Source organism: Phragmites australis, chromosome 13, assembly GCF_958298935.1.
Source record: "Phragmites australis chromosome 13, lpPhrAust1.1, whole genome shotgun sequence".
NCBI classification, from domain to species: Eukaryota; Viridiplantae; Streptophyta; class Magnoliopsida; order Poales; family Poaceae; genus Phragmites; species Phragmites australis.
This window is the reverse complement of record NC_084933.1, coordinates 30,345,509-30,366,525: the sequence shown is the minus strand read 5'-3', so window position 1 is coordinate 30,366,525 and position 21,017 is coordinate 30,345,509. Positions and strand designations below refer to the sequence as shown.

The 21,017-nt window shown below is 42.6% G+C and overlaps 2 protein-coding genes and 1 pseudogene across 2 annotated transcripts; 2 read left to right on the top strand and 1 right to left on the bottom strand.

The window, feature by feature from the left end:
* Positions 1 to 634: 634 nt before the first annotated feature.
* LOC133888478 (cell division protein FtsZ homolog 1, chloroplastic-like) lies at positions 635 to 10,571 on the top strand (annotated as a pseudogene).
* Positions 10,572 to 11,356: 785 nt separating this feature from the next.
* Positions 11,357 to 12,264, bottom strand: LOC133888479 (uncharacterized). The gene is made up of 2 exons (XM_062328749.1): positions 12,018 to 12,264; positions 11,357 to 11,860 (listed from the first exon to the last, which is right to left on the bottom strand). The coding sequence occupies exons 1-2, from the start codon at positions 12,160 to 12,162 to the stop codon at positions 11,700 to 11,702; spliced, it is 306 nt and encodes a 101-aa protein (XP_062184733.1). The 5' UTR covers positions 12,163 to 12,264; the 3' UTR covers positions 11,357 to 11,699.
* Positions 12,265 to 13,318: 1,054 nt separating this feature from the next.
* LOC133888688 (beta-fructofuranosidase, insoluble isoenzyme 7-like) lies at positions 13,319 to 17,490 on the top strand. The gene is made up of 5 exons (XM_062329022.1): positions 13,319 to 13,774; positions 13,919 to 13,927; positions 15,464 to 16,332; positions 16,414 to 16,908; positions 17,049 to 17,490. Exons 1-5 carry the CDS (start codon positions 13,618 to 13,620, stop codon positions 17,253 to 17,255), a joined length of 1,737 nt encoding a protein of 578 aa, XP_062185006.1. The 5' UTR covers positions 13,319 to 13,617; the 3' UTR covers positions 17,256 to 17,490.
* Positions 17,491 to 21,017: the final 3,527 nt, after the last annotated feature.

Sequence of the window (21,017 nt, the reverse complement as noted above, 5' to 3'; positions counted from 1 at the left end):
GCTCCAACGTGGACTAGGGGTGGCTTTCATGCCATCGAAACCACGGGATAAAAATCCTTGTGCCGAGTTTGTTCTCTCTACCCTCTTTACACTTCCGCATTTACATTCTTGCAATTTACCTTACTAGATAGGTTGCAAGTTTCCTTAATCGGTAGAGTAGACACGCTAGATAAACCTAGAGCACATTTAGATAGAAATTGATATAGGTTTATCTTGTGTTATTTTTTGAGCCAGTTTAGTTCTAAGTGTCCTAATTCACCCCCCCCCCTCTTAGGACGTCACCGATCCTTACACCTATTCACCCCCTCTAAGCGACATCATTGTCCTTTCAATCATTCATGACAATATTTAGTTGAAAAACCTAAAAATGTCAAATCAACAATAATATATCTGAAAAAATTCCAAATGCATAATTTTACCTAATTCCTTATAGGGGTGAAAACGGGTCAGATTTTTTCGGCCCGCTAGATCGTCTGAACCATTTTAGATGCTAATTAGATTTCGGATATCCGAAAAAAATCTCGAATAGTTGATCGGATATCAGATTCAGATGTAAAGAATCAGGTATCTATAAGATATCAGATGTTCAAGAATAAAATCGGATATATCCTAAGACTAGCCGACAACTATTCGAGTATATCTTCTAGAGTGTGTAACTTTTTTATACAAAATCGGATGGAGATGATTTTTATATGAAAATTATAGCTCTCGATGAGATATATAAATTTGTAGTTGCTACTTTTTTATTTGAAATTATTAATATATTCAAATAATTAATAGAATCTTCAGCCACTATATTGGGTAACTTCTCTGATTTTGTTCTAATATAACTTGTCGAGGATTAATCCCTGAGAATGATTCTAGGGTGTATCGATTAAAGAGCACGTGAACAACGCTTGCGAGACGCGTATGCTATAAACTCAAGAACACAGGGGTTATCCAATTTCAAGCCTCCATAAAAATAATAACGTTACGTCCTGTGTATTTGGTTATCAGTGTTTTAAACTGATTCCCCCATACAAACCAGATCCTCATCTCTTTTTATACTAGAGAGAGGGAGAATTTACAAGTGGATCCCTTTTACCCTGAAGATATTGTTGAGCCTGTCCCATCCGTCGAACACCTCCATGCTCACCTCACCCCGGTTAGCCGGCCTGCCTTGTCCTATTGCTGGTCTCGCACGCGTGCCTGTGAAGCAACCCATCACACCTGCGAGCTCGTCTCGTAGCATTTAACGCTATGGGACAGGGCATGACACCTTTATACTGGCCACAACTTGTCCGCTGGGGAGGAGTGGGTGGGGAAGGAAATACACTTGAATGAAAAATACTTAATAAAAATAGACTGGTTTGGTGAATACTTGCCTCACGAAAAGCGAAGGCTGGTCATGAGACATTTGTGGTGAGGATCCTAGTCATGAAGGCGACTGGTCGCATGAGCACATACTGGTCGCGCGATAGAACACTGGTCTGAAAAAATCTTTTGTCAATTAAAATCGCCAGCTGTGAGACCATAGAATATGAGGCACACTAGGCTATACACTGACATAACTATTTCAATGTGAGTATATTGTTGATTTGTTTGTTGGACTTCTAACATAATTGAGTTTTGAATATGTGGAATAGTCAAATAATCATAACGTATATGATATATATGGTTGTTGTTTTTACTCGATATCTGAATAAATATTCGTAACTGATATTATCTATATCTGACTCATCACATATTTGATACATATTCATGACTGAGACTATCCACATCTATATTTGTATCCGACCTTATCTGCATTTAGCTCTAGCTCGAATAAAAAATTATAAAATAGAATATAATAATCCGATTACACCCTAATTGCTGGTGAGCTCGTTGTTGGCTCACATCAGCAGGCTACAATTTTTTAGCTAGAGGAAAGAGTGAAGAGATGAAGACCATAAACTAAACCCTCCAAATCCTCAAAACCTAGAGGTGGCGTTTGGATAGTGGGTGGGTTTGGGATATGGATATGAGATGGGATACGAAATGGTGGGTTAGGGATAGGGATATGAGAATTATAGATTTATATCATGTTTGGATAAGTTAGGTTTGGGAATGAGATAAGAATTTTATTAGACAAAAATACCCTTGTTGCTGCCGCCGCTCGCCATGACCGCTGACACCTCGAAGCTCTTCTTCCCCACGGCGCCGCACCCCGCAGTCCTCCCGTCCCGCGGCGTCGCATCCCGCGCCTCCCCGGAGGCCCCATACTGGCGCCTTCTGCTCCTCCGAGCTCGTCTTCGGTGCCTTCTGCAGTCATACAGTATCAAGAGCAGATGGATATCAGGGACTTGCTATAACTCTGCTGACTAGATTGATGTCCTCTTCGACTTCAATTGACCCTGCTGAGATTGCACATGTTCTAATTGTCAGTGTCAACTTCAAATCTATGATGCGATTTCATGAGAAAATGTATGATCTTGCAGGTTGTATGGTTGTTGTTCTCTTAAATCTTCTGCACTGTTCGTTTATCAATAAGAATGAAAACGAGCTTCAAAAGCAACTGAAGTTAACATGTAATGAACAACGCAATGTAATGATGATTAGTTACAGGCTTACAACAGTAGTGGTGTAAATTGGCCAGTTGAGACATTGTACACCGAAACTTTTGGCATTCTTTTGAAAATTCAAGCTTTCACCATTCTCATATACATCAGTGATCAACCTATACCATTTCTACAGTATACATCAGTCAAGTTATACAACATAAATACCTTGGCTACCAAAAGATGAAGTTCAATATAAATTTTTTAAAACAAATGACTTGGCTACCACTAAACCTGATGCAAAGAGGTTGACAAGGCCTCGGCAGGCTTGAACATATATCTAATAGGCCTGAAAAATCTCTCCATCCAAGTTCGAGACACTTTCGTCATGTGAGCTGGAGTTATATGGATAACAAACTAAACATAAGAATTCATCCAAGACACATAAATGTTTGAAAGAGCAGCCCGATGCTACTTTGGCAGGTTTCCAATTGCTAGATGTTTGCTAGCTGCTGCATTACAGAGATGGCAGCTTTAAGATGTGCAAGGAGCACATCCATGAACACTTTACATATTTACAACAAAATATCCACCTAATACTTTGAAGACCCTGCCGAACCGGTTCCAACTATCTACTGTACTTACACCAAAAGTCAGGTTTATAGAGATGTATTTACACCATCTACTTAACACTTTGAAGGACCTGCCGAACAAAGTCAGTTTTGAAATCATCTGGAGTGGTAAAGAACAGATTTAGCATTGCTGCATCCTGACCAATTTTAAGCGCTGCCTTCACAATTTGATCCCGGCTAAATTCAGTACATTTGGTAAGCACATGGAACAACTGATTCCTCCTTTCATCAATCTTCTTTTGAGCCTCAAGTTCTTGGGTAAATGCAGACTGGATGGCATTCATAGCACGTGCATTTGCTGTTTCAGCTTCCACAAGAGTTTTGAGTGATTTCGATACATTTGACAACTCCAAAGCGAAGACATCATCTTGTGTAAACACTCTCTTGCGACCAGCTGTAGATTTAACTCCACTTGATGGGTTGCTACCATGGTATGGGTCTTGAGATTGAGAGTCATCAACATTTTCACTTTGATGGGTTGCTTCGGTCACATTTGCAGAAAATTGTTCTTCCTGCAGGTCACACTCATCTCCAGGGCCTTTAGCGTTGCCTCCTTTTGCTAGATCCTCGGCATAGATCCCACAAAGCTTATCATAATTTACAAAAGGCTTCATATACAAAGTTGCTGCACCAGGACGACTCTGCAATACACAGTACATAATCATGACCAAATGAATGAGAGTAAATTGAATGAGAAACAAAGAAGTAAAAATCCATGTATGTCCTGATATACCTTTGCCCAGCCCATGAACTCCTCTTTGTTTTCAATAACCATTTTTCTCTCATCATCCTAGCCAAAGCCACTACCATATTGCTGAACATCCAAGACATAGGACAACAACTTCTTCAATGTCTTCACCTTAGATTGAATATGAGGGTCAGCTTTGATATTAGCATTAGGCAATCTTTTAGCAAGCTCCTTCTCAATGTACAGCATGTAACCACATTTGTGACCAGTGTCCACCTTCCACCCAGAGTCATTCATTTCATAGAGAATATCAACAAGTATACTTTCTTCTTCTGCAGTCTAAATCCTCTTGTCTCTCTTCTTATGCAGCATTTTAGTCTTGTTTCCCTTCTTTATCTATCTCATAGCAATAGTTATATAATAAGAGGGAAGAGAAAGCAAAATTAATCAATTCATTAACCAAGTATCTAGTTCAGAACCATAGCAACATAATATTACATGATAATTAACAATTACAGGCATGAAAATAAGTACCACAATACATAAGATGACATCTTGTCATCAAGCATTACAAAGTACATTTAGCGTCGGCTCTTTGCTAGCCAAGCGTCCCACATCCTAGTTGCTAGACCATCTCTAAATTCAGTCCACTCCGCTGATGACTCAGTACGATCAATTACGCCTAGGCTGTTGCCTTCACATTGCAAGAAAGCTTCCAACTGTGGCTCAAATGGATCAGAACTCATTTGTTGTCTTATGAGATTGTGGAGGTAGCAGCATGCAAGGATTATAGCAATTTGGGTATCTATAGGGTAATACGATCCATTCCTAATTATACCCCAACGTAGTTTCAATAACCCAAAAGTCCTTTCTATCACATTTCGTGCCGAAGAATGCTTCATGTTAAACAATTCCTCCCTTCTTGTTGGTGGATTACTCCATTCTTTTAGGTGGTAACGTTGTCCTCTATACGGAGCAAGGAATCCCTCACAGTTCTTGTACCCGGCATCCACAAGGTAATAGCAACCTACATTTGTTAAATCATATTATATTTTTCTAAGATATGATATATGTATATGAAAAAGACTATGAACTAAGCTAACATATATTACCACGAGGAACTCTCAAACCATTTGGCCTTGACAAGGCATCTCTGAGTACCCTTGCATCAGCAGCAGACCCTTCCCAACCAGCTAATACATAGATAAATTGCATGTCTGATGTACAAGCACCAAGAATATTTGTGGCAATATCATTCTTTCTTTAACGGTATCTTGGTTTATCAACTGTTGGAACTCTAACTTTAATATAGGTACCATCTAGAGCACCTATACAATTCTACAATATGGAAAAAAAATATAGTGAGTAGTCTGTGTACAAATTTATTATATTACTCTGTGTTTTAAGTCACTTTTACCTTAAACCACTTCCATCTTTCTTCCGTACACATTATTGAAGTGTCGACTTATAGTCTCTTGAGATCGTTGATAATCTGTCCTCATGGAGCGACTTTTCTCATCGTAAGCTAGTATATGTAGGAACATCGCAACCATTTCCTCCACTTTCACATTCCTGGTATCCCTTAATCCTCCAACGTCTCTCACCAAAGAACACAAAGTCCAGAAACAGCGCCTATCCATTCGAAGTTGCTGAACATATAGGATATCGCTTTGATAGATCATATCATTTAAATTCTTGGTTCGGCTTGCCGGGTCAAACCTATAGGGCTCTCTAATCAACCTTAAGTGCTGCTTTCTAATAAAATACAACCAGTAAAGCAAAGCAATATGTAAAGCCATCAAAAGTTTCATCCTATGACATCTCATTTGTTGGCTCAAGACTAGAATGTCTCTCTTGGTTGCAGGTCGGGTCATTTTCTGTGAAATAAAATTTAATAAGTTCATAAACGTACAAATTTGGTTGATGAAAATAAAATAAAAGAAGAGAGAACCAAATAAGCATCACAGTTGGACAGCAACTCGGAATCCTCAATCAAACAACGCTCAGGTAGAATTTGCATTATAACATGGTTTTGCATAAAAAAAAAAGTTGCAGTGAAGCATAAGTAGTACCTCAGTGGTGCTATCTTGTTGGGCGGTGTCACCAATTGTTGGACAGCTGCTAACATCATGTTCATTATGCTGAATATAAACCTCTAGATAGTTGTTTTAATTTGCGAACTTCATCATTTCAGAAACAGATCTGTCATCTGTGAGCTGGTCTATACCACCTTCAATACTACGACCAGAAATGACATAGAACAGAGTGTCGCCATCCTTGAAGCCTACACTTTTTGCCAGTTGCACTACATGAAAGTAGGACATTACGTCCTTCTCAATATTTCGAAAAAGGGAGACTTCACCTCCATCATAAGTTACTGTATCTTCCTTTGAAAAAGAACCCCCATGGTGCATCAAGATATTGATACACCCTGGAGCCATTGCCTCTGTTTGAATATGAGTGAATGTTAGTAATACAGAATATTAGTTGTATCAATCGAGACAAAATCCCCAAATCTAAGTAGTGTCCTGTCTACATGTACATAAAGTTGGTAAATGAGTTGGTTTCACAAGTGACTAAATCTGCAGAAACCAAGGAATGCTAGTTATTAGAAAAGGTGAAGTTACATATCCATTTTCATTTGCACGGAATCACTGTACTGGTTTAAGAATTCAGAAAAGATTTGTCCTACTGCACATTCTCTATCTTACCGATCCTGATTAGTAAAATCTGGTACAGGGCAACAAGCATATGAAGCTACCAGCTTTACCTGACAAAACAATCCTTGTACATATAGTTAATTAGTTCATTTCTTAGGAGACTTAACAATCCTTGTACAGCAGTAACAAAATCGCAGGACCCAAGTAATGCATTAAAAAATTGAAGTCGAATTCACTCGTTTAAGTGCTGAATCAAGCTTAAATTTCCACCAAAACTGCAGGTCATGGTAGAGTACTTGCTAATTACACAGGAAGCAATCTAAAAGAATTGGAACAGACCCAATCTAATATTGTATTCTCTGCCATTTTTATAATTATTTTTCAATTTTTATGCATGCAAAATGCATCGAATTTGTCAAACAGAAAGGGACAAAAATGTTCAGTTCAAGAAACAATAGTCACTCGGAGAAGAAATAAGCATCCAGTGACCTAATCTTGTGTTGAGCCAACAAAGATCCAATCAACATATTGGTGCATGCAAACAAGCTATCGCAAGAAGAACAAAGCAATTTACCTGGTCGCGCTTGCCGCCGGCCGCGGTGACCAAACCAGCTGTCGCAGGCAAATTGAGAGCGTGAGCTAGAGCGCTGGGAATCGTGAGAGGGAGCCAGAGCGGCGCCTCGTTCTCCTCGCTGCGAATAGACGAGAGGAACGAAGCAAATTGGGCTGTACCAATGGAGAAGATAAGGGTAAAAATGTAATTTCACATGTTTTCCCGCTCTATCCAGCCCAAACCCACCCCCGCCAGCGGGTTTTGAGCGGTGAAAAAAGAGGACTCCTATCCCATTCCAAAACCCCCTATTTTTCCCAAACCCTCCATCCAAACAAAGGAATAAAATCATCTCACCTTCTATTTCCCTATCCCAACCCCCATTTCCATATATCCAAACGGCACCAGAGCTCACCAGATCCCTTCCTCTCCCCCACCTCCCGTTCCCCGCATTTCTACCAGAAGCGAAGCATATGACGTCCTCCTCCGCCTCCTCGTCGGCTTCCGCCCTCGTCCACCTCCCGGGCCCGGCTCACCTTGGCGCCCCACCCCGTGGGTGGCGGAACCACCCGCGGATGCGGCGGCCCCGCCACGCAACCGTGCGGTGCTCGTTCGCGCCGGTGGAGACGGCCAGGATAAAGGTGGTGGGAGTCGGTGGCGGCGGCAACAACGCCGTCAACCGCATGATCGGCAGCGGCCTACAGGTAGTTGCGGCGCTCCTTGGCCCCTTTCATTCCAGAATTGGGCTTCCTTTTTCCGCCCGTGCTCCACGTCCAGATCTGTTTGAGAGGATGATGTGAAGTTTAGAACAATCTACTGCTTTGCATTCCTCCTCTCCGTCCAATTCCATGCCTCCGTTCATGACAAAGCGTCAATGCCTTAGTTCAGCATATGAGATTGTGGAGTAATGCTGTTGTTTTCTGTGGAGTGATGCTGTTTGATAGTCGGATGTCCACTTTAGAACAAGTTAACAAATTTATATTCTAAAAAAAGAGTAGCAATTGAATGGACCACATTGCTTACTTCCTCTCCATCCAATTCCATGCCACCGTTCATGGTACAGTGCTTTAGTTTAGCATACGAGTATTTGTGTAGTCATGCTGTTGTTTATTATATGCTTATTGCACTGGAATTATTGGAACATCTATGAATTTTAAAGTCCAATACATTATTTAACTGGGAAATAACTGTACATTCTGTTGCCTCCTCAATACTGATAACTGAACTGTACAATTTCAGGGCATTGAATTCTATGCTATAAACACGGATTCACAGGCGCTTATTAATTCACAAGCGCAATATCCTCTCCAAATTGGAGAGCAGTTGACTCGTGGTCTAGGTAATGTTGTATGCTCCCCTTATTTGCTTTTCGTGTATAAAAGATATGTTTACATGCAAATTTGTATAATGTAAAAACATGCGCTGATAATGTAAATAGTACTTGGCATTCTGATCAATTGAATGATAGGGAACACTGGAACAGATGGATCGTGTAAATACTGTAAATTTCCATTGAAAATATTACAGAGGTTAACTAGATTCACTAAATATGATCACACACACAGGTACTGGTGGAAATCCTAATTTGGGAGAGCAAGCGGCCGAGGAATCAAGAGAAGCCATAGCCAATGCCCTCAGGGATTCAGATCTTGTCTTCATAACAGCTGGAATGGGAGGGGGTACTGGATCCGGTGCTGCTCCAGTTGTTGCCCAGATATCAAAAGAAGCTGGTTATCTTACTGTTGGTGTTGTCACCTATCCATTCAGCTTTGAAGGCCGTAAGCGCTCTCTACAGGCATGTATCTGAGGTCCCTCCCCCCTCCCGAGTTCAAATTCAAATTGTCATATCCCATTCAAAAACTTTCTTTTGCTTGGCGGAGGCATTAATTTGAAGTATTAACAATGTTATTTCACCGCATTTTTTGCTGATCATATACAAAGTTACAAACTGGTAGGTGAGACATAGCATTACCTGTAGTTCGTTTCATCATTTTCAGTCCCTGCCTTTCTGGATGTGTCATGCCTAAAATTATCTTGCAATTATCTGGGTGGCTTATGGAGGGATATTTGCTTTGTAAATATCAAAGTGCATTTTTTCAAGATTTTTCTAGCATGAATTCTTTAGGTGTTAGAACTTTTGAATTTCTATGCACATTTTTTGGTCAACAGACCACAGTTTCTCTTTTCAGATAGCTTCTGTTTTTTTTTTCTCTTGTTACTTGATCTGTATGTACCCATTTCAGGCACTGGAAGCATTAGAGAAGCTGGAAAAGAGTGTAGACACAATGATAAGTTATTAGATGTTGCCGATGAAAACATGCCCTTGCAAGATGCGTTTCTACTTGCAGATGATGTCCTTCGTCAGGGTGTGCAAGGAATATCAGACATTATCACGATGGGTGATTTCCCCCCTATAATGTGCTAACTCAGTTGCGAATTGTGATCACATAACTTATGATAAAACTTTGCAGATACCTGGACTAGTCAATGTTGATTTTGCTGATGTGAAAGCTGTCATGAAAAACTCTGGAACTGCCATGCTTAGTGTTGGTGTTTCTTCCAGCAAAAATCAGGCACAAGAAGCTGCTGAGCAGGCAACACTTGCTCCTTTAATTGGATCATCCATCGAGGCAGCTACCGGTGTCGTGTACAATATCACTGGTGGGAAGGACATCACTTTGCAAGAAGTGAACAAGGTGTCCCAGGTGTGTCTAGGATTCCTTACAAATGTTTCCCTTATTCTTGAGTGGCCTCAGGATAATGAATTCTGGAAAGTTAAGAAATGTTGGGTATCTCAAGTAGAAGAACCAAATATGTGAATATTTAGATCATAGTGACCATATAGTTCCACTGGGACAGGGGCATCAAGCCTTGTAGATGTATGAACTACGAAGTATTAAATTTGCAAACACATATCCTAATAGTAAGTAATCGCTCATTCACCTTTTGCAGATTGTGACAAGCTTGGCTGATCCTTCTGCAAACATAATTTTTGGGGCCGTTGTTGACGACCGTTACACTGGTGAGATACATGTGACGATCATCGCAACAGGATTTCCACAGTCCTTCCAGCAGTCCCTTTTGGCTGATCCGAAGGGAGCAAGGATAGTGGAAGCCAAAGAAAAGGCTCCAAGTCTCGCCCATAAAGCAACAGCTGCTGCAGTTCAACCAGCACCCGCCTCCGCTTGGTCCCGAAGGCTTTTCTCCTGAGCGCAGTTCGTTAGGCAAATTACCTTGTGAAGCTGTGATTCATAGGGCGTTAGAGAACTGGCATTTGGTGTCCCGAGGGCAGTCCCACTCCCGAAGGCTCTTTTTAGCTGTCTGAAGATTATAGCTTGGGTTAGTGTCCCGTAGTGGTTAGATTCAGTTTCGATGTGTGTATTGCTTGTCTGTGGTTCAGCACAAATAGAAGAGTGCCGTGTTCAGCATATCACTACTTTTGCAGAAGATCTTTGACTGCTTTTACTGCAACAACCTTGTGTTGAATTGTTTCATGGAAGGAAAAATTGGTTTCGTGACACAGAAGGAATGCGGCTGGCTATTGCTCCGACTGGGTTAGTTTCTGTCGATGTTGAAATGATGTTTGCGTGAGAAATGACATGGATAATGCGTGCACGCATACTGATTTTAGATCTTGTTTGACAAGCTCAAGCTTTGAGATTCATGCACATCTGCAATTTATAGGATAAAATAAAAAAATTATTTAAATATATGTTTTCAGTCAGAAAAAAAGAACCAAGATGGTTAAAGCAAAGACCATCAATTTGCTTACAGCTGTAGTTCTAAAATTTTTAAAGCTTGAGCGAATCCAAATCTTCTAACTTCACAGTGGAGTGAAATTACGATGATTTTGCTTCATCATGAGCTGTTGAATCATAGATGGACCGATAGGATTTGATGTTACAATACTTTTTTTCAACCGGTGCATTACTAAGAGTGCCGACTGAAAATACTGTTTGTCCTCCCGCAAAATTACTGTTCCATACTGACAGAGGATCTGGATCCAGCTGGAGCTGGGAGTGGAGCTCTGCCCTTACTCGATTGCTTGTGTAATTGGTACCGATGTACTATGTGGTTACCTGTTGACTGCCCAGCCGTGAACACTGCTCAGTGCTCACGGAGGTTCGCAGCAACTAGTTCCATATTGCTGCTTGTAACGCACTAACGCTTGGCACTCTGGCCTAGCTGGCAGGGGTGCTCGCCCCTCGCGGCCAGGCACGCGAGGGAGCTTGTGGGGACGATGCAGCTCTTCCACGTCGTTTGCTCGCTTCCGTTGGCGTGAATCACTGAATCGTGACAGCATCAGATGAACAAAAAATATAGAAATATGTCAGAGATTCAGAAGTGAATCATGTGGAATTGTGGACTACAACTCCGCAAATCCACCTCACCGTGGAATTGTGGACTACAACTCCGCAACTATTAGCCACTGAAATCAATATTTGGCAGGCATGGACATATGCTAAACGAGGAATCTCAAAACCATATACGGTAAACATAGTAGAACAAGATGACATAGCTAGGAAGCGAGTCTATATAATCACGAGCACGCTGAGGTCCTTTAAGATGCACCAAAAGTGCTTAAAGCTTTTAAAAGAGGCAATTTTGGAGCAATAAAGGCCTAAAGTTGCTCAATTGAAGCATCTCGAACAACTAACAGTAAGTCGGTGTGTGCAACCAATGAAGCCATCCATCGCGTATCAGCACCAAAGAATGAAGAGAAATCGGGAGATAGCAAACCTCTTTCTTCTTGCACTCCTTGTAATCGTCGAACTGCTGCTGGCACTTGCTCTTGTCTTGGTTGGCCTCCAGACCTTGAAGAGAGACAGCGATAGCATAGCATCAGCGAGTCACCGTACAAGCATGCGATTTTTCCGAAAGAACGAACTAAAAAGCGTGAAGGGGTCGAGGCGCGGAGGAGATGGGCGTGGATGGATTGGGATTAGGGCGGCTGGGTAGTAGGGTACATACACTTGAGGGAGGCGGTGTACTGGGGGAAGCAGGTGGAGTCGGCGATCCTGGCAGCGCTGGGGTACGGCGGCTGCGGCGGCGACGCCGCCGGGGAGGACACGCGGTGGTGGGTTGGGGACGCCGAGGCCGCCTGCGCCGTCGCCATGATGCCGTCTTCTTCTTCCTTCTCTCCGTCTCCTTTCTGCACACGGCTTGGAAACGGGTGGTAATGGGCTGTTATGTGCGTATTTCTACATGCTGGGCTATACGGACGGCCTTGTTTTGAGCTATTTGTAGTCCACCTGTTCACGGTGGCCCAGCTTACGACATGGGCCAAAAAGATGCCACCTTTAGAAACAAAGAGAAAAAGTTGGCAGCATAAAAAAAAACCAAAGGCTGTTTAGACAAGCGCTAGGACACGAGTAAGGCTATATTCAACCGAATCCATTCGTAGTTATCTTTCATTTCACGAAGAAATTCTCGTCCATTTAACGTTTTAATAGTTTTTTTTAGTTCCTGTCATGAAGATATTTCTATCTCCATTCCCTTCACTTGAGATTCTCTTTTCTTTTTCTTCATAAATCTCTCGAAGAAAAACTGTTGGAGATAGAGTGAGAATAAAAAGAAATGAAATCATGAAGAGAAATCAAAAAGAAAATAAGATAAAAGAGAATATGGTTGGGATGTTCTTATACATGGGCGTGTGTGCACGTCCAACTTAGTATAAAAAAAGCCGTCTGGATTGAACACGTATTATGTGAATATTAGTTAGTTGGGTCTATGCTTTGCCGGGCACTGAGTTCAGACAGGACGAATACCATGTGATAGATAAGGGTCATTTGGAAAATAAGAGTGGGCTCCACTAAAGCTTAATAACTCCTGAAATTACTGAGCAGCTGACGAGCATCTGTCCTAGTTGGCCAGATGCAGAAGCAACCTATGGGCATCATTGGACGAAAGAATAGTTAAGAAGACCACATCATTAGTTTAGCCAGATCAAATATTCAGACTTTCAGAAAGACCTGAAGCACCCCAAGAAAAAGGTCCTATCCTTTGCCTTCATGACGAGCTAGGATTACATCCCCTTGGCCATCCGACTGTGTCATATCCTGTGGTACATACACTGTCATCAAGCTTCAGTACTCAATTACTCGTAAAAATTAACCTCTGGACTGCGGTCAATTTCCAAGTAATTTTGCGTTGGAGGAGAAGGGATCACTTGCGCCAGAGTAGATCCCTATTCCCAAACCACGATCTGATTTGTCTTCTGGCCGGTGGCCTTTAACAAAAGACCCGATCAGATCTTATCCCCCCCCCCCCCCCCCTCTCCTTTTTTTTACTAACTCAAAATTCAAACAAAAGAGGGCTGGAATCTAGATCCCTTACACAGCTTGATGCTTGATTCCATGTGTTGTGTGCATCCGAGGAAAATGTTTACGGGAAATTATTCCATTTCATACTAAAAAATATATTGTCTTATGAACATGGCAGCAAGTCTTCAACTTGCAATGAACTTTGAGACTTGAGGGGTTATTAATCCGGGAGTCTTCAGCGAGCAAAGCAGAAGCAGAGCAAGCAGAGAGAGGTCACTTGTTCACTTCGCTCTCGTCCCGCGGTCGCCATGGCGGGGTTTCCTCTCGCCGCGTGCGCCGCCGTCGCCTTCCACCTCTGCCTCCTCGCGGCTTCGTCTTCAACTCTTCGGCTGACCCCCTCGAGCGAAGGCCGCCATGGTGCCAGAACCGCCTACCACTTCCAGCCTGCCAAGAACTGGCAGAACGGTAAGGACGCTGCTGACTTCTCGAGTCGCTTGTGCTATTGCTTGATTCGAAGACAGATTTAACTGAAGCAATTCGTGTGATTTTCCGATCGCGTGCCGAACTGCTGATCCGGATGGGTTCTTGATTGCTGCCGATGCCAATCAGATCCGAATGGTACGTGCTGTCCTCTCGTTTCGCTCTCCTGTTTCTTCTTTCTCTTTGGTATCTGACAGCTACAGGTTTCGATTTGCTCTACTAAACTGGGTCGCTTAATCATATCTTGTGTGTATCTAATTCAGCAGCACAAATTACATCCCAGATTGTCTACTTTTTTTTTGTTATCGGTCAAACCTAGTTTGGATGATGTCCAGCGAAGAGCATTGCCAGTAGTGAACAGCTTGGGCCTATTTGGTTAGGCTATTTTCAAAAGCTGATTTTAAAAACTATGGTAGAAAAGTTGTTGATAGGAAATTTAATTTTGAAATAGCTTTTGATGCAAGTAAAATGTATAATATATATAATATTTTTCAAAATATCATATCTCAGAAACTACAAAAGCTTCTCCAAACTAATTTATAGTTTCACGTAATAATGACAATTTTTGTTTATTTTTACTTTTTAAAAATCATTTCTAAAAATAAACTATTTAATTCAACTTTCTACTTCTAAGTAGCAAAAACTAACTAAACAAGACCAAACCTATCCATTGATGATAAGAACCGAAGAAAGAAAGGAACAAGCCAGGAAACATACCTATCCATTGATGCTTGTGTGGCCCGCAATGGTGGGGTAGATTGTGTGGTTTGCCAAGTGCTGCTGCTACTGTGGCCGTGCTTGGAGTTGGTGTCTGATGACATATTTTATACGTATGCCTAACCTGCTCAGTGGCTGTAGTGATTAGTCATTACCTTTGAACATAAATCATATTGTTTGAACTCAGTAAACAGAAGTGTTCGACTCGAGGTTTCCGATTCCCTGCCATTGAGCTCATTCGGTCTGGAAAACACTGTCATTTTTAAAAAAAAAAGGTGGCAGTGCACATTTTTCTTTTCTTTTTTTCAAAACTTTATCTCCATAAAATATTATGCAAAGGATATTATTTTTGAAAACAAATTTCACAGAAGATCTTAGAATTATCTCTAATTTTTTTTAGAATTTTTTTGTGATTTTTTTATTTTTTTGAATTTTTGGAGATTTTTTCAACAAAATCAAACTTTTGGATGGTTTTTTGCAACAAAACAACTTTTAGGGGTAAAGTTAAAATACAAGTGACTTTTAGGGGGGGTTTTACATTTTTCCCTTTCATTTAAGAAGGTTCAAGTTTAGAAACAAAGAAAATGAAGTTTCGATGCGGCAGCTCGAAGCTGACTATATGGAGGCATTATAAAAAACCGTAGAAGCATAAACGCCAACAACATGATATTGTTCATGTGGTAACTCACTAGTTATCCTTAGCTTCGGTGGTCATAGCTATGCGCTAATTATTAATATCTCTTTTTACTCTTCGCCAAACGTATAAGATTGCCCTAATCTTCGTGGAAAACACTGCAGCCCTCCATTTATGTCAACAGAAGTCGTTTGAATGTTAACAGCAAAAGACGGTAGAACCAGGTTTCTTAGACAATATGTGACAATGTGTAACACTAAGCTGATCATGAGGTACTTACTGGAGTACTGAAAAGTGACGGTTATTTCCGTTAAAACGAACAGGGCCAATGTACTACAACGGCATCTACCACTTCTTCTACCAGTACAACCCGCACGGCGCGCTCTGGGACATCGGCAACCTCTCCTGGGGCCACTCCGTCTCCGGCGACCTCGTCAACTGGGCCGCCCTCGACAACGCGCTCGACCCGACGGTGCCCTTCGACGCCAACGGATGCTGGTCGGGCTCCGCCACCATCCTCCCGGGTGGCACCCCTGCCATTCTCTACACGGGCATTGACGCCAAGAAAGAGCAAGTGCAGAATTTGGCATTTCCCAAGAACACGTCCGACCCGCTTCTCCGCGAGTGGGACAAGCCCAGCTACAACCCGGTCATCCCGCTGCCGGTCGACGTACCCGGCGACAAGTTCCGCGACCCATCGACGGCGTGGCTCGGCCGCGATGGCCTGTGGCGCATCGCCTTGTCCGCCGAGGTCAGCGGCGTGGCGTCCACGCTTATCTACCGGAGCGCGGACTTCCTTCGCTGGGAGCGGAACGCCGTGCCGCTCCACTCCTCCCGCGCCGCGGGCATGGTGGAGTGCCCGGACCTGTTCCCCGTGAAGGAGCACGGCAATGACGGGCTCGACACGTCGGCGAACGGCCCCGGAGTCAGGCACGTGCTCAAGCTCAGCGTGATGGACACGCTCCAGGACTACTACATGATCGGGCGGTACAACGACGCGACGGACGCCTTCGTGCCGGAGGAGCCAGAGCGCGGCGACGACGTACGGAACTGGCGGCGCCTTGACTACGGGCACGTGTACGCGTCCAAATCTTTCTTCGACGCACGCAAGAACCGGCGCGTGCTGTGGGCGTGGGCCAACGAGTCCGACAGCCAGGCCGATGACATCGCCAGGGGCTGGTCTGGAGTTCAGGTCCCCTCACGCTTTGCTCCGACCAATCTGACACACTCTGCTCGATGATCCGCTAACTTCTCATTGGCTTGTGCGATGCAGACGTTCCCGAGGAAGGTGTGGATGGACAAGGACGGCAAAACGCTGCGGCAGTGGCCCATCGAGGAGATCGAGACGCTGAGGACGAAACGCGTCGGTCTTCAGCGAACCGAGGTGAATGCCGGAGCCCTGAAAGAGATCGTCGGCGTCGCGGGCTCGCAGGCGGATGTGAAGGTCGTGTTCAAGATCCCGAGCCTGGCGGAGGCCGAGACGCTCGATCCCAACTGGCTGCTCGACCCCCAAAAGCTGTGCGGGGAGAAGGGCGCCTCCGTGCAAGGCGGCATCGGCCCGTTCGGGCTCATCGTGATGGCGTCCGGCGACCTGCAGGAACACACGGCCGTCTTCTTCAGGGTGTTCAAGCACCATGAGAAGTACAAGGTTCTCATGTGCACGGACCTGACAAGGTCATCTACAAGAGCAGGGGTGTACAAGCCACCCTACGGAGGATTTGTGGACATTGACATAGAGGAGCACAGGAGCATAAAACTAAGAACCCTGGTGAGTTCTTCGTCACGTACTGCAGCATCAGTGATTTGCTCTGTTCTAATTATTCCCTTTTTTTGCGAAGCTTATTGCTAGCTAACAATATGCACTAAAATAAATCAAATAAGACGTTATATATATTTTTTTAAAAATAGGTTGATCATTCGGTCGTGGAGAGTTTCGGCGCTGGGGGACGGGCCTGCATCACGGCTCGAGTGTACCCAGAGCACGCAGCGACGAGCAACAGCCACTTGTTCGTGTTCAACAATGGAACTGACGCGCTGAGGGTGTCCAAGCTCGAGGTGTGGGAGCTCGCGACGGCGACCGTAAATATTGTAGGCGACAGCTTGATTGTGTCTTAATCCACACGCGAAAGTGAGCCATACTAAGCTTCAGCTTAATTTGTTCGATGGCTACAGTGACAATCCGACCTGTTGATTATTTTTCCCCTTAGTCGGTTTGATTTCAGGGGACATTTTATTTGATGATATGGGGAGAAAACATGTATTTAAATGAGAAATACCGGTGAACATTGTTGTGGAGAAAATCCATATTGGTAGATTTGGGGGGAAAATAATTGTCAATATTTTTGTAGCCTTTTCGCTGCCATGCCTCGAGTGGTTTTTTTTGCCTGAAAATTACACCAAAAAGTGATGGTACCTATGTGTAAACAAAAACTAAGACGTTACGAGGCCTTTAAACACATGAATTTTGCTTACATCATATATTCACCGTCCTTAAGCACAGATCTTGTATACATTCGATACACCCAAATTCAGGTGCTTGAACCCTCTAAAGCATTTAGGTGAGATTTAGCGATTTTCTTTGTCTATGGTGGAGAAAGTAGCTACGGTAGTCTATTACTCTACTTGGAACTCAAGCAATACATGAGGTCTCCAATGTCCTCCAACCATCCACCACGGCTGGTTATATTACTCAGTATGATTACAAGTTTAACTGTGATATTACTCAGTATGATTACAAGTTTAACCGTGATATTACTCAGTATGATTACAAGTTTAACCGTGATAAAACGAAAGCTTAACAGAATTTAACCGAAAGCTAAGATAGCTTTAACTATGCTGATTCGACAAAGCTAAACAAACGGCAACAAGAAGGGCAGAACGCCCCAGCCATAGATCCATTAGTGAACCGGTATTCTCCAATCACAACCTGTTTTACCCTTCAACTGCAACCGCTTGGTCATGTCAAAGATTCCCCCCCCCCCCCAAGATAGCACTTGTCCCCTAGTGCTTGAGTGATTGAGCGGCTGGTTGAGTAGGAGCAAACCCATCTTGAGGCCACCATTATTTGATTGTGTGATCATAAAAGTCCGAAAAGGTGGATATGATGAACGTCATGTCTTCCCAAGTCATGTCATCCGGGGGAGTGTTCTCCCATTGAACCAGCCATTGGGTGATCACTGAGTCGCCCCGAGGAAGTGCTCTGATCTCCAGGACCGCAACTAGATTAGTTTTGATTTGGCCACGAGAGTCCACCAGAGGAAGGTCTTCTGAGGGAATTGCATGAGAACCCAGGTGACGTTTGAGTTGACTCACATGGAAGACGTCATGAATCTGAACATGAGCAGGAAGTAGCAGTTTGTAGGCTACAGACCTAATTCTCTGAAGAATTTTGAATGGACCATAATATTTCTGATGCCAAATGTGACCTGACAATAAGGCTACATCTTGAGGTAAACAAAATCACCAACATTGAAGGTTCGCTAAGATCTTTTGAGGTTAGCAAATTTCTTCATGCGGGCAACTGCTTGAGACAGATTGGATTTTAGAGCTGTGATCATATTTTGTTTCTCTGTTAGAAAGTCCCTTGTAGCAAATTCTGGTCCAGGGATGCTTACTTCACTTATCAATGGAGGAGGGAACCCATATAATACTTGAAATGGTGTGCATTTCAAAGAAGAATGGTAGTTTATGTTATACCACCAGTTAACAAGGGGTAACCAGGAAGACCACCATTTGGGCTCATAGAAGGCCATGCACCTCAAGTAATTTTTTAGACACGGGTTGACACTTTCAGTCTGTCCATCGCTTTGTGAATGATAGGCTAAACTTAAGTTGAGTGAAACCTTGAGGTATTTGAAAAGGACTTTCTAGAAATGGTGAAAACTCTATCACGATCTAAAACAATGATGATTGGTAACCCATGGAGTTTGAAAATGTTATCAATGAATGTTTGAGCAACAGTTTGTGCACTGACAGGATGTGATAGAGGAAGAAAATGAGAGAACTTTGTCAACCTGTCGACAACCACCAATATCATGTTTGTGCCACCTTATTTTGGAAGTCCTTCAATGAAATCCATAGAGATTTGTGACCATGCCAAGTTTGGAATTGGAAGCGGTTCAAGTAAGCCTGGATAGTGGCAGTGCTCAGATTTTCCTCACTGACATACTAGGCAGGTAGAGACAAACTGTTCTACTGCCTTTTTGAGTTCAAACCAATGAAATAATCTCTTGATTCTTTGATAAGTGGCGGCAATGCCTGAGTGACCACCAATTGCAGAAGAATGAAGAGCGGATATGATCTGGAGGTGAGTATTAGCATCATTGCCTAAGTGTATTCTCCCGTTGTACCTGATTATACCATAATGTAGGGAATATGGTGAGGAAGGATCAGCTACCAAAGATAGTTGTGTGATCAACTGCTGACAGGTGTTGTCATTTTCATAGATTTTGATAATTTGGGTAATACAGAGAGGTTGAGCTGCAGAAATAGCATGGAAACTGTGGTCCCTTTTGGAAAGAGCATCTGCTACCACATTTTTTTACCACTTTTGTATTCAATTTGAAAATCCAGCTGTAATAGCCTTAACATGAGTTTTTGTTGTATACCATCATGAAGTTTCTGCTCAGAAATATACTTAAGGCCTCTTTGGTCAGTCTTGATAATCAATTTGGACCTCAGAAAATAATGTTTACATTTTTTTGCTGCCTCTAAGATTGCTAAAGCCTCCTCATCATAGGTGGAAAGAGCTTGAGCTCTACTACTTAGAGATTTGCTGAAAAATGCTATGGGCTGACCCCCTTGCATAAGAACAGCTCCAATACCAACACCACATGCATCAGTTTCGAGAGTAAAAGGTTTGGGAAAGTCAGGTAAGTCAAGGACTGGAGCATATACCAACTTTTGCTTAATGTTGTCAAATGCTTCAGTCTGTTGAGGGCCCCAAGAGAAAGAGTCTTTTTTTAGCATATCATGGAGTGGCCTACAAATTCTACCAAAATTTTATACAAACCTTCTATAGTATCCAACCAAGCTCAAAAAGCTTCTGAGTTGTGCTATATTTTGAGGTGTTGGCCAATCTTATACAGTTTGTATTTTTGTCTTGTCTGTAGATAAGCCATTAGCATCAATTATGTGTCCCAAGTACTCAATCTGAGGCACTGTAAAAACACATTTACTTCTCTTGGCATAGAGTTGGTTGAGCTATAGCCTATGTAAGACAAGTTGTAAGTGCTGCATATGTTCATCAAAAGACTTGTTGTACACAAGTATATCATCAAAGAATATAAGGATAAATTTTATTAAGTAATCTTCAAAGACTTTATTTGTCATGGATTGGAAAGTGGTTGGGGCATTGGTAAGCCCAAATGACATTACCAGGAACTTAAAATGACCAAAGTGAGTTCTAAATGCAATTTTATGTATATCTTTTTCATCTATTAAAATCTAGTGAAAGCCTGACCTAAGATCCAACTTTGAGAAGAATGAAGCACCTTGCAACTCATCAAAATAGGTCATCAACTACAGGAATTGGAAATTTGTTTTTTATTGTGAGGTCATTGAGTTGTCTATAGTCAACACAAAACCTCCAGGTTACATCCTTTTTCGTAGCTAGAATGGAAGGTGATGAGTATGGGCTTTCACTAGGTTCTATCACTCCCTGGTGCAGCATTTCTTTAACTAATCTTTTCACTTCATTTTTTTGATAGTGTGAGACTCTATAAGATCTCATGTTGGGAGGAGTAGTACCTGGTTTCAAAGGAATGGAATGGACATATTATCTTTTAGGAGGCAAACCTGATAGCTCATGGAAGACTTCTTCATATTGGTCTAGTAAAGATATGAGGACTGGGTCAAGGTGTTGGTCTTGTAAATGTT

Excerpts from the sequence above, each read along its gene's own strand:
- LOC133888479 (XM_062328749.1), bottom strand. The coding sequence starts at position 12,162 with ATGGCGACGGCGCAGGCGGCCTCGGCGTCCCCAACCCACCACCGCGTG. Across the intron at positions 11,861-12,017 it reads GTACACCGCCTCCCTCAAGT|GTCTGGAGGCCAACCAAGAC; the intron begins GTATGTACCCTA and ends TCTCTCTTCAAG.
- LOC133888688 (XM_062329022.1), top strand. The coding sequence starts at position 13,618 with ATGGCGGGGTTTCCTCTCGCCGCGTGCGCCGCCGTCGCCTTCCACCTC. Across the intron at positions 16,333-16,413 it reads GGGGCTGGTCTGGAGTTCAG|ACGTTCCCGAGGAAGGTGTG; the intron begins GTCCCCTCACGC and ends TGTGCGATGCAG. Across the intron at positions 16,909-17,048 it reads GCATAAAACTAAGAACCCTG|GTTGATCATTCGGTCGTGGA; the intron begins GTGAGTTCTTCG and ends TTTTAAAAATAG.